The sequence below is a fragment of the Dendronephthya gigantea genome, unplaced genomic scaffold (assembly GCF_004324835.1).
Source record: "Dendronephthya gigantea isolate DGI-Jeju-01 unplaced genomic scaffold, DenGig_1.0 000136F, whole genome shotgun sequence".
In the NCBI taxonomy this organism is placed as follows: Eukaryota; Metazoa; Cnidaria; class Anthozoa; order Malacalcyonacea; family Nephtheidae; genus Dendronephthya; species Dendronephthya gigantea.
Window position 1 is genome coordinate 6229 of NW_021163146.1, and position 13328 is coordinate 19556.

Below are 13328 nucleotides of genomic sequence, written 5' to 3' on the forward strand. Positions count from 1 at the left end.
CCCCTTGAATGCCGACAGACAAAAAATTTTTGCAAGTCGAGATTTCAGTTGACTTTACACTACTCGGCCAAAGAGACTGCGCACGAGTAAATGTGAAAAACTTCATGTTGCGTCAGCAAGCAGCAATAAGTGGATTGTTTTATTCTTTCGTAATGCACGAGTTTAGTTTTTTCATACCTTTGATATATTTCTGCATTTCATCTATGCAAGACACGTTTTCGAATGTCCCAGCTGCTTCCATATAAAATATAAATTGAAGTAATATGCGAGTTAAACTGTTTATATCCTTATTTAAATGAATGAATTAACTTATATGTTTTAGTTAAATGCTATGTAATCATGCTCACTGATTTGTTCCATAATTTTTAATAATAATTCCATTCAAGTTTGCCTTATGTGGCATATTTATCTTCATGTGAGGAAATTTCAGTAAGTTTTTTCCTTTGCAAGTTTAACCATTACATGAAACTTTTCAAATATAGTCAATACAGCCTTTTGGGTGTTGGGGTAGAAATGAAATTCAAATATAGTTTCTAGGTGATGAAATATCCTATGCTATCAACAGTGGCGGCGCCAGGTCTGAAAATTTGGGGGGGCATTTGAGGGGCAAATTAATATTTTGGGGGGGCAAAATCCTTCAAACAGAAATCCATCAACCGGTGTGTAATAGATTACGATGTGTCAACAATTGACAGTCACGCTCATTTTATCCTGTAGCTATTTTCTATTTCAATTTATTACTATTAAATATTATCTTTTACGGCAATAATTTCCGCAGACATTTGAGAAAGGGGGGCAAAATGGGGGGGCAGAAAAAAATATGGGGGGCATTTGCCCCCCTTGCCTCCCCTTGGCGCCGCCACTGGCTATCAACATAATGCTACTCAAGTTCTGCATTTCAAAAGTGTCTATGAAAGGGGCACTTTACACATCCATTGTCTGGATAAAACATTAATGAACATAGAATATAAGATAAAGTGAAAGTGATACCTGATGAAAGCAAAGTGTTTGTCCAGAAATTGCAGATTGTATGCTTAAAATTTATGAAGTTTTTTTCAAATTAAGTTACTATACATATTCTCAACAATATTGAATGTGATAATACATCCCATTATCAATGCGTTTGGCTACCATAACATTCAATTTTTCCAAATGTAATTAGTTCAATCTTAGGCATAATAATTATGACCTCTTTAAATCTTTATTTACATATTTGCTTTATCTCAGTTTTTATGATTGCTATTTATTTTAAATCCAGTAATAATTATTATTCATATTTGTACCATGGCAACTAAGACTTATGATTATGACAAGTGTGAATACTTTACAATGTGCTACTCGTTCTTCGTTTTTTAGTTAAATTTTGTTCACTGATCTTTCCTAATGCATTTTGTCTTCATTAATGTCACAGTAAGCCTGCAAGAACATTTCGGAAGTTCCTTAAAAAATTTTAAAAACAACTTATCTTCAATGAAATTCATTTAGACATTTTGGAATTAAACATGCAGAAGTGAAGATCTTTGCTTAAGATTTCCAGCAGCAATTTTTCCTTCTGATAAGAACTCCTAGTGCTAAATATTTATGGAGATGGACGTTGTAAAACTAGGCGATCGTTCGACTTTAGTAATTAAAATTGCTAAACTATACGTTAACAAAGAAGGTATACACAAACTAAAACAATTGTAAAAATCAACTTAGCTACATAACAGTCCCGCTTGTCGAGGCGACGCGCAGACCACGATATCCATGCACTATTGGTGCGACTACGAAATACTTATAAACGAGCACCTTTTTTTAGTACTTTACGACATGAATTTTCAAAAGTGCGAGTGTGCTTGACGAATGCACAGAACCAACAGAGTGAAAAATGTAATTTTCGCAAAGTTTGTTTAATTGTAGTGCGAACGCTGGCGAAAAGAGTTCTGTTGCCACAAGAACGATCTGGATCAACATCGCGAAATCGATCTTACAGCAAGCTAAGTGTAAAGAGTCACTATATCAATATTTCGAAGACCAAGACGAGTCATTTCGATTAATGATATTGTTAAGTAGGTTTTTATTTCTATATACGCGAGGTAGGAGATCTTTACTATGAAGCTATTAACTAATGATCTTAATATATGTTTGCATCTGGATGCTCTTTTTCTCTTCTTTTGGATATTCGTCGTTTTATTCGTGTCTTCTTTGTATGTTCTGTATTGTAGAGCTTCTTAACGTTTCACATGCATGTTTTTTACTCCGTTAGTCCACCGAGCTTCTTGATTCACTGACGATTCTGGTCTACTCCGTTGGTCCAATACGTTGCTCCACTGAAGGTTCGGGTGTTGTGCACGCTCTTTTACGGTAAAGGTTGAGGGAAACTTGCTCACGTCATCAACCAGAGTGGGCTGATCCTTTTCCAGCCAATCAGCGTTGTGAGTGTGAAGTGTGAGTTAGCGTTAGAAGCTCGCTCCAGCTCTCATATCTTGTTTATTTAAGGCGTTGACGCACTATAGTCGCGTTGATCTTTATCTCAATCTATCAATACCTAAAAATGTTCACAACTTAAAATATTTATCATCAACCACTATTAAAATTTCAAACATTGCTTCTGTGAACCTTATTTTACAACTTAACCACTTACTCTACTACTTTAATCGAATTAAGCTTTCTCTGACGTATTTCTTAAAATGCTCGACGGCGCGGAATATAAAACACAATTGATTGACATAAGAGCTTTGCAGCTGCCTAAAGCATGCATATTTTTAAATGTGACAGTTAAACTTGGCAATGACATACGACTGTTGATCAACCTGCGCACGTTCTGACAGGGTGATTGATGTTTTCGCCTTACTATTTGTTCCATCCCATGAAATGTCATGCATGAAAGGAAAAGTAATTAAGGATTGCGAATAGCCAAAAATTATTTTTACTCATAATTATGTATTTTGTGGCAAAAATTAATTAATTATCCACGTCATTGCTAAATTATATTTCCCATTTTACAACAATTTTTATGCACGTTTGAACATAATAAAGCCTTGCGTTACAATATTCGAATGGCTGAACAAACAAAAGCTTTTTAGTTTAGACTAGTAGCAGGTTGAATTTCAATCCGAGGGTAATTTAAATAGAGTCATCAGAACACGTATGTTTCTAAACAATTTATTTATTGCCTAGGTCAATGATTGAGTATTGGACTGACCCTTAAAAACTATAAATTAATATATCTACCCAATATATGTTACATCTATTTTGTATGAACTTATACATTATCCCTGACTTCCCCTCGTGAAAATTGTAGCTACGGTAATATGCAAGAACACTTGTTTAAATACAATACATGCAAATATAAAGATATAATAACAGAACAGGTAGCTCCATTGGGGGTAATTTTTTACTGTTATTCTGCAAACTCGAATCGTATATGTGCTGATAGCCCACGAATAGTCGTATAGGGCGAGAGTGAGCAAAATAACTGTTTTATTATATACACAATTATCGTTCTAGTTTCGGCCCTGCTACTACTAATCCTAAGTTTAAAACCACGCAGTCTCTCGTAATTTGAGTTTTATGTGTAGACTGGTTCAACGAGCTTCTAAATATGACCCTTAAAAAATCCGTATGAAGTCATTAGCGTTCATTCGGAGTTCAAGACAGACACATACGAGTTATAATTAACTTTGTAGGCGGATAATAATTGGTAAATTGTCCTTACTGTTCACATTGTATCACAATTTATTTGAGTTGTGTAGTTCTGCATTTCGCGCCTCTTTCTGTAATAGCGAAATACCGCTATGAAAATTACGACAGTTATCAGTAACCCAACTACGACGATAACAGGGATAAGCCAGGCTTTGTTTGACTTCTCGCTTTGTTTCGTGTGGTTTCGCTGTTTGCCACTTTGGCCCTTGTCATTTTTCACCTTGAAACTTTTCTTGTTGTTTTGTTCATTGACATTGTAATTTTGCTCCTTGTCGTTTTGCTTCGCGCCGTTTGGTTTCTGGCATCGCTTAGCACATATTCCAGCTGCATTACAACATTCGTCGCGGGTCCACAATCATCAATTGAGCTACACTTCTCGCCAACACAGGTTTCCCTACAACGATCTTGCCAAAACCAAACAGTTCTTTTCTTGCAGCAGTAATTCCCGACATTGCATTCAGAGTTCGATTTACATTGAGCGAGACAGCTTGCTGTGTCAACACACTTTCCTGATCGACAACACTCCCCGCTTCCTGCACAGTCGTCGTTGGATATGCAAGATTGGCCAACGCAATTCGCAGCACAGAATGTTTTACTCGAAATGTGGGTTTTCCTACAGCACACACGATTGTAATCACAATCCGAGTTAATCTTGCAGCCGAAGCAGCCATCGTGTACACATTTATTAAAGCGGCAACATAACGATGAATCGCCACAGTCGCCGTTCGTCGCGCAGTACTTGTTTAAACAAGATGTAATTTGGCAAGTTCGTTTCGTTCTGTCGAAGCTCTTTGGATAATTACCACAGCAATGCTTGTAAATATAGTTGTTAGCACAGTTTGCATCGGTCTGGCACGTCTGGGCAGCTTCAGCCAGAGGTACTTCGATCCTAACTGAAACCCAAAAGGCAATGAAAATAATATGACGACTGGCCATCTCGAGATCAGGAAGGAGGAACAACAAACATCACCACTTAAAACAAAGCAGGGTGAACTGCTGTCACGTGAGAAATTCCGACAAATGAAATAACGCTATTTTGGCGACGCTTGCATACATTGGCTATGCATGAGGGAATTGCTATTCATTATTATTAGCTTGTGTTTGAAACGAAAAGCAAAGTATTATATAAAGCCTTGTAATTCACGAGTATTAACGTGATGTGCCGACACTTTGGTGGGGAGGGAATTGTACACCAGTCTATTGGTTCTTTGCTATGGAGCTATATCTGTTACAGAAAAACTTAGTTGCCCGATTTTGTGAATGTACAAAGACACAGCGTTCGGTTTAATTGCACTGCCCGTTTTTACTTTCTAAATTTCATGGACGTAAATATCCTTACAAGTACTGCTATTTCTTTGTTTTTGTTCAATCGCTGATTCAGTTTGTTTGCAATCGGGAATGATATTCTGTTTGTCGTCTTTAAGGCGGATTTCCACTTACAGCGAAATTGTTTGCTAGCGAAATATTTGCATATTTTCTTTTGAATTGAGAACAGTCAAGTCGCACTAATTTACTTATGCTGTTAAAATTCAAAAGAAATTATGCAAATATTTCGCTAGCGAACGATTTCGCTGAAAGTGGAATTCCGCCTTTATGCGACAGTTTAACACTTTATTCAAACTGATTGCTTAAAAATCCTCAAATCGCACTATTTTTGAACATTAATCACATCACTAATTTTACAAGGCAATAAGATTGAAGCCCTGCACTACAAGTCCACAATAACCAATCAGATGTAATATTTCAGTGTAACTATCTAATCAAATAACAAGGGAAAATGGCACAAAATTTTACTATTTTGAGTTTTTAAATGCCCTGCAAAATTTCTTGACAAAAATAGATGAAAATTACTCACATTTTACACCGTTTACGGTTCCTTCAGGCAATAAATCGTATTGAATTTGTTTAATTTTTTGTGTGATTTCAAAATAAATATAATAAAGTGGTAATTGCACTTCGTATCGTACAAATGTTAATTTCTAACCTTACAAAACATGTTTTTCTGTGAACGGACTGAACACACAAAACGGGGATGATAACTACGTACTGCTCATTGAATCGGCTCGGTTCCATAGAATTAATAATAGTAATTGCACTGAATGGAGTGCAATTTGGTGTGAAATCTAACTTGTGATTACAGATCGCACTCCCCTTCGCGGTCGTGCGATTTTGCAATCACCAGTTTGATTTCACACCAAATTTCACTCCACCCAGTGCAATTACGACTATTAATTTTATTGTTTACCGAACCGAGCGGATTAAATGAGCAGTAGTTATCATCCCGTGTTGTGTGTTCAGTCCGTTGCCACAGAAAAACATGTTTTGTAAGGTTAGAAATTAGCATTTGGTCAATAAATTGGTCGAACTAGTTTGAGTCTACCGAGTTAATTCGTAAAAATAAAAAAGATAGGTTGTGAACTGACCACGTGCACTCTGTTTTGAAGTATATGTATATTGCTCATTAAATCAGATCCGAGGCAGTCAATTGGGGCATTGGCAGTGTTTTCGAATTCAGCCTTAAATTCACCAAACATTTCTATATATTAATGACGAAATAATAATGAATAACATAAAGTTGAAACACGAGCCTGTCTGTGTTAGTGATTTTGAAGTTTTTGCAAAAGATTATTTACCAAAGGGCATATTCGATTATTACACTTCCGCGAGTGTAGTGTAAACGGGGCTTATATATAGCATACTAATATCGTAGTATGAATATTTGATCATCCGTCTATCGTCAACACTTCTAAAACTGATCAATGGTCTTGGAGAATGCTTTAAGGCCCTTCTCTGTACACTTGCTTTTTTTGCTGCGATTTGGGGCGTTTTTCATTTGTGGGAAATTCCAGAAATTTTGACAAAAATCAGATGGAACATGGTTATTTTTGGACAATAATTTCGAAATGTTTTCATTATGACACTGGACATTCCGGAAACGCAATCTGGATTTTCTGCTAAAATGGAAAGTGCTCTTTAAGTGTCATTTTCCTCTTTTGATAGATATGAATGAGTAATTAGTTACGAATGCTCTGATGTGTAGGAACTGCTTGTTATTTTAATATCAGTAATTTCTGATTTACATCTATTAAAAGAAGAAAATGGCACATAATATCGCAGTAAAAATTGTGTCACGGGCAATTACAGAGCTGCACACAGAGGTTGTTGTACACAAGTTGTGACACTTCGTATTATAGGCAAAACAGAAAGAAGCTTGGCTTATGGTACCCGTTTATCGGAACACGCAGATCCACAAAAAAGTTCGATTGCTAAACAGTTGTCGGAATGTGTACACGCCAATTATATGCTTAAGTTACACCACCTCTTTGACAACCTTTGTGAACAGTAGCGTGGCCAGCCTGACGATTTTGTCCCGCTGTGTAAATTCGAGTTTGTAATTCGACATTATAATTCGACATTATGATTATTCACTTTTTTCAAATTTCATTGTTTTCACAGTCAATGAACGCCAAAATATTAGCATAGCGGGACAAATCGTCAGGCTGGCTACGCCACTGGACATGAAACCAAATTTAACCAATGACAATGATACCGCAAAGAAACCTGATAAAATGCTCTCTCTTCTTATATATATATATTTGGTCTTTGGTCTTTTGGTTTTAAGCATTTAGCATGAACCACGGAGCGTTCAGCCAGGCTGCATCGTTCACGCTCTCGCGTATTTTAAGAAATGCCATAGATCCAGACAAAATTGATGATTTATGGAGTAGGTGCAACATTTGACCACCTTTTAGAACGGCAATTTTTGTAAATTTTTGGTAGCTTCTCTCATGATGAAGCAAACAAAATAGCTTGTCAAATGTTTTTGGAAATTACCATGCTATTATTTTGATATTCGATTTCTAGTTACTGAGGGCCTTCGTCAGGAGAGTTCGTATGAAAATAAACAGGGGAGAATACATGTTTTGTATGGGGGGAAAATAAGTGATAAAAATGGGCCAATAGAAAACAAAAAGTAAAAAAAAATTGGAATACATTACATTGCTAAAGAGACGCCTGATTGTGGGCTAAGAATAGCCTGCAATGAGGGAAGCCTGATCAGCAACGAAAACGTATTACAACCAGCTCTTATGCACATTTATAGACGAGAGTTCCATTGGAATGTTGTATAGCCTGCATAAGAGTGTGGGAAAATCTCTAAGCCTGACGCTGCTCGCCCTTACTCAAGGTGTCCCCAGTGTTAATTGTATGTTTCTAAGCGAAGGAAACGGAAATATAACCGGAACATCAACGTAAGTGTTTTTATGGATGAGCCAGTTTCTATAATTATCAAATTTAAAACTATCAAAAGTATAATGCCTGGACTTATAAGGCGTTCATTGCCTTATTTTCTACCTCTTCAACAGGGCTTCTCAATCATTTGTTGTTAAATGGAAAAAAATGCGCGAGAGTATGTCCAAACCTGCAGGAGTGGTGATAATTCACGATCCTGATGAAATCACCAAGTCTTTCTGCGAGTTTCTACTTCAGGCGCAGGGGCGGCTAATGGCCAGGTCCAACAAGGAGGGAATGAGCGTAACAAGAGGAACAGCACTTGTTTCATCCAACTCTCCTGAATTGGCAGGGTAATCTCATATTTCGTAATTTTTCTCAAGTTGTAATTCAAAACTTTTTAAAGTAATCCAGTTAGAGGTAAACAGATATTATTATATAAGTAAATAGTTTCGCAGAACCCATGCATGGAAGAGTCATAAGGCTAAACTATGTCAAGTCAGAGGATGAGGACCAAAAACAGCTAAGGAAATTCCACAATGTCATGGAGATTAAGGTAAGCATATGGGTTAAGGTGACTCTCTACAGTTAGAGTACAGTTCAACTACGTAAGTCATCCCCGTGATCCACGAGTGGAATTATTTCTTGTGTCACGTCAGCAGTTTGCAAATTTGCCTTTGAACTGTTAGACCTGTTTTTCTCGCGTTTCCTTCTTCTCTTTTGAATTTGAAACTTTGAACATTTACTCAGCATAGCAAGGAATAAATCTCATTGAACTTTCACGAAATTCTGCATTATGGTACGCGCGGTAAGCTTTCCTTTATGAATATCTCGAAATCGAATGCTCCAAAATAGATATGAGAAAATTTCACTGATTGTCTGTGTACGTGAAAATATGTATATTGTCGCTTAATTTCAAAATTTGGCAATAAAATGCAATTGAATATGGTTGCCATATCCAACACTAACAGTTTTCCTAATTGTGTATATATTATACCCAGGTAAGGCCAGGTTGATCCGACTGTTCTTCCTTAAGCGTATTCAGTATAAATTGGGTTGACATTTAGGGTTATGAACTTATGAAAAAATATCTTTGATGAAATTTGTTTAGTTTCCTGAAATCTGTTATGCCTTAATTCCTACAGAAATGATTAAATATAAATTAAATTCACGCGTCTGTGTATTTATAAGGGCTTTCCGCTCGCTTGCGCAATTCGTTATTTTAATTTCTGGGTTATGGTGACATCACAACATCCATATCACAATATGTACAAATATATATTTTATTAATGGCGTGCATGGCAGACAACCGCCAGGCCCCGAACAGATAAGCATTCCATCTGTGGCATTCATACAACGCCGGCCATACACGTATAGTTACAAATAGTTATCTCTTATCACTCCTCACACATAGACCAGTTAACGAGAGACCAGTCAACGAGAGGAAAAACAACAAGATAAAAAGATTTAAAAAGTACATTATCGTCTTTTCAAAAAAAGCAAACAAGTATATTTATTTCGACTTTTTATTTGGTTGTATACTTACTGGTGCAGTGTACGTATTTAGGCTAACATAAAGTCTTTAACATTTTAATTGCAAAATCAAAATGGCGGACGTCGCTTGTCCCTCTAAAGGCGGTTTTCCACTAGCGATATATTTCGCGCGCATTCTACTTTTGTTTCCGAGTTCTCAACTGCAATCATCTGGAACAAATTGCCCAAATGCAAAAGAGTAAAGTCGCTTCGCTCGAAAAATAACGCTGGTGGAAAACCAGCTTTAAGTCAGGGCCTCGGCTTCGCCTCGTGAAATATCGACCGGTCTCAGGTTCCCCAAACATAATTTTTCCTTCGGTCGACGTGAATAAGTGTTACTTTAATTACTCATGCGAGGGCGAATACAATTCGGGATTAGCCTAGCGATGCCGGGTGAGTCGGATTTGGCATATTTACGAGCAAAACGCATGCATATTAGCATGATAAAACCGAAAAAATATTTGGAGTGCCTCGTCGAGAGTCTTTAGCATTCGTGCCTAGGTTTCGGCACGTATTTTTCGCGGATTGCAGATTTTTGATGTACACCGTCAATAACACAAATTTTAATCGTAGCCACGTCATGATATTAAGGAAAATGAACATAATGAAGTGGAAGCTTCAACAACATTAAAACGGTGTACTTTAATATCCCAATTGCTAATAGTTTGAAAAGCTCTAAATTTCCATTTTTAATGCAACCGTTTGTCAAAATACAGCCTTGCTTGACTTCCTGACTTTTATCCATTATTTTACAGTATTGGCTTTCTGGCCTTTCTTAGATTCTCTAGGGATACTTAGTTTGTTTGCATAATAACATGCTGCCATTTTGTTTTGTCATGTAATAATTAATCTCATTATCGCAACCTCGTGAACCATTTTGTGTGAAACTGGATGCGCCTGATGATGTACAAAAAGTAAATGCGACCATTTCAATTCACCAAGTTCAACAACAAGAGAAAACAATGTTGTGATTTTGACGAATATGCTATGTTCAAGTCCAGATAAGATTTATTTTTCCACGAATCTCGTCTTTCATAATTAATTTCGATTATAGTTGTTTTATCTCCGCAGAAAAGTTCTGCATCTCGACTGTGTCAATGTTCATCAACGAAAGGATCCCTCAACGCCTCTTGAGCATAAGGTCTCTCATGAATTTTGTGATTGATCAGCCTCGACACAAAATTTTGAGCTTTGCGATCACCAAGTTTCTTCAAATTAACAGAGTTCCCTTTTGATATATTTCTCATTCGATCAAACCTGGAACCAAAAGGGTGTTCACCTTTAGTTAAGACGTAGAAAGCAATCATACCTGCTACCTGGACATCTGATTTCCTTTTATAACGACTTTTCTCATCTTTCTCAATGGCTTGAGCTACTTCCGATGGCATCCATCCAGGAGTACCTTTGGCGAATGTTACAACTGTTGTTTCATCGTCATTCAAAATACGGCTTATTCCAAAGTCTGCCAATTTCATGTGACCTTCGATATCAACCAGGACGTTTGAAGGTTTTAAATCTCTGTGCAATATTCCTTCACCATGAAGAAATTCAAGTCCTGATAGAATTTCTCTAGTCATTCGTGGACCATGCTCTTGTAGATGTTCAATACTGCATGCATGAACAAGTTCCCTCAAGTTTTCCTCGCAAAGATCAACAATAAGATACATGAACTCATTGCCAGAGTGAAAATAACGATAGCTCACTATAAATGGACAGTTTTTCGTTTCAATAAGACTCATAATTTCCTTTTCGTTTTCAACTGTTTTATCCTCACTTTGTGTTGTGTTTTCTTGTCTTGATCTAAATCTTAGATTCATTCGGATTGCAAAGTATATCTTTACTATAAGTTCTGATATTACAAAGAGAAGCTAGGCTATTTATAATACATACAAACCCGGAAGTAACTAGCCGGATGCGAGATATACAACATCCTCCTTTCTTAAAAGATATATATATATATATTTTTTTTTTCTTTTCCTAAATTTTAAAAAACTTATGATCTAAAATACTTATGCTGAAATTGTCTTTATCAATTGTTCTACTTTATCTAATTTATTTTAATTCTATTTAATGATATTATCTACTTGTATATTATTCTGTCCGGCTTCTTTACTATGCGACCTGTCTCACATCACCCTGGTTGCCTCCACAGGCTGCACGATTTATCAGTTCAGGTGTCTTCTGTATATCAGGCTTGATTAACTGTCTATTCCTCCGTAACTGAACTCCGGATCCATCCTCTGTAATATAAGAACGAGGAGTTGGTCCAAAACCAACTACTCTCGCTGGACTCCACGTTTTGTTAACAGGGTCTTGAACTTGTACCGCTTGATTTTGAAAGAGATTTGGCTTCTCCTTCGAATCCCTGTAATATAGATTTACTTGTTTCTTTTGTTGTTTTAATAACAAGTCTCTGGTTTCGTACCGATCGCTTGGTGGATGAATCTTTACTGGTAATGTTGACTTGAACATTCTTCCATTTAGTAGCTCTGCTGGAGATTTGAGTGTTGTACTTAACGGGGTAGAACGCAACGACAGTAATGCAAGACTAGGATCAGCTCCTGATTCCTTGCATTTCAACAGGATCTTCTTCACAGTTTGGACCTGTCTCTCAATGAAACCATGCCCCTTTGGGTAATGAGGTGACGAAGTGACTACTTTAAAACCATATCTCTTCGCTAGGTCTTGAAATTGGGCAGAAGTGAATTGAGATCCATTATCACAAATGAGCGTTTCTGGTATGCCTTGCTCAGAAAATATCGATCTAACCACATTAACTACAGTGGTTGCTGTTAAATTATTTAATTTCTTCACAAATGGAAATTTCGAGTAATAGTCAGCAATAACAATGTACCAGAAATTATTTACCTTAAACAGGTCTGCGCTCACAGTATGCCATGGTCTTGGCGGTACTTCGCTTGGAATCATGGGTTCCTTTTGCTGTGAATTCTGGAATTTCTTGCAGGCACAACAGGACACCACCATACTCTCAATCTCTTTATATATACCGGGCCAATAAACGCAGGATTTTGAACGGAGTTTGCACTTCTCCATCCCTTGATGACCACTATGGATTTCTCGCATTATCTTCTGCCGGAGTGATTCTGGAACAATTATTCTACTGCCTAAGAATAGAAGTCCTTCTTGGATAGAAATGTCATCTCGGTTATTCCAGTAAGGCTTTACTGCTTGCTGTATTTTCTTTATGCTATCAGGCCACCCTTGTATAACTTGCTCGCTGAGTATTTGAAGAGTTCCATCTCTAGCAGTTTCTTCTTTTATCTGTTGGAGCTCGACAGGTGGAAATTCTACTAGATGATGAATTTTCACACGCATTCCTGGGATTTCGTCTCCCTTCCTTGGTGACAGTCTCGATAGGGTATCTGCCTGGCTTGTATTTGATGATACAACCGTATGGTTGCAATCGTAGAAGCATTCTTTGAAGTCGAGGAGGTGCCATGTCGAGATTTTTCTTCTGGATCTGTTCCAAAGGACGATGATCACTTTCCACAACGAATTGCCTCCCATATAAGTAAGTGTGGAATTTCTCACATCCATATATCACTGCCAATAACTCACGCTCGATGTTGGCGTACCTACTCTCAGCAGGGGTTAAGGCTTTCGATGCAAACGCAATGGGCTTGTTCTCTTGTAATAGAACGGCTCCCAAGCCTTTACTTGATGCGTCTACTTGTAGCACAACTGACTTGCTTCTATCGTAGTAGGAAAGTGTAGTTTCTGTGCTTATTTGACACTTGAGTATGTTAAAAGCTCTTGTATGTGACGGAGACCATTGGTAATCAACGTTATCCCGGATTAACTCTCTCAAAGGTGCCGTGTGACTCGCCAAGTTGGGCATAAATGGCGCTAAATAGTTGACC

At 37.3% G+C, this 13328-nt stretch overlaps 1 protein-coding gene across 1 annotated transcript; it reads right to left on the bottom strand.

Moving 5' to 3' along the window:
• Positions 1-11559: 11559 nt before the first annotated feature.
• LOC114536439 (uncharacterized protein K02A2.6-like) lies at positions 11560-12432 on the bottom strand. Its single transcript, XM_028557799.1, has one exon. The coding sequence runs from the start codon at positions 12430-12432 to the stop codon at positions 11560-11562; it is 873 nt and encodes a 290-aa protein (XP_028413600.1).
• Positions 12433-13328: the final 896 nt, after the last annotated feature.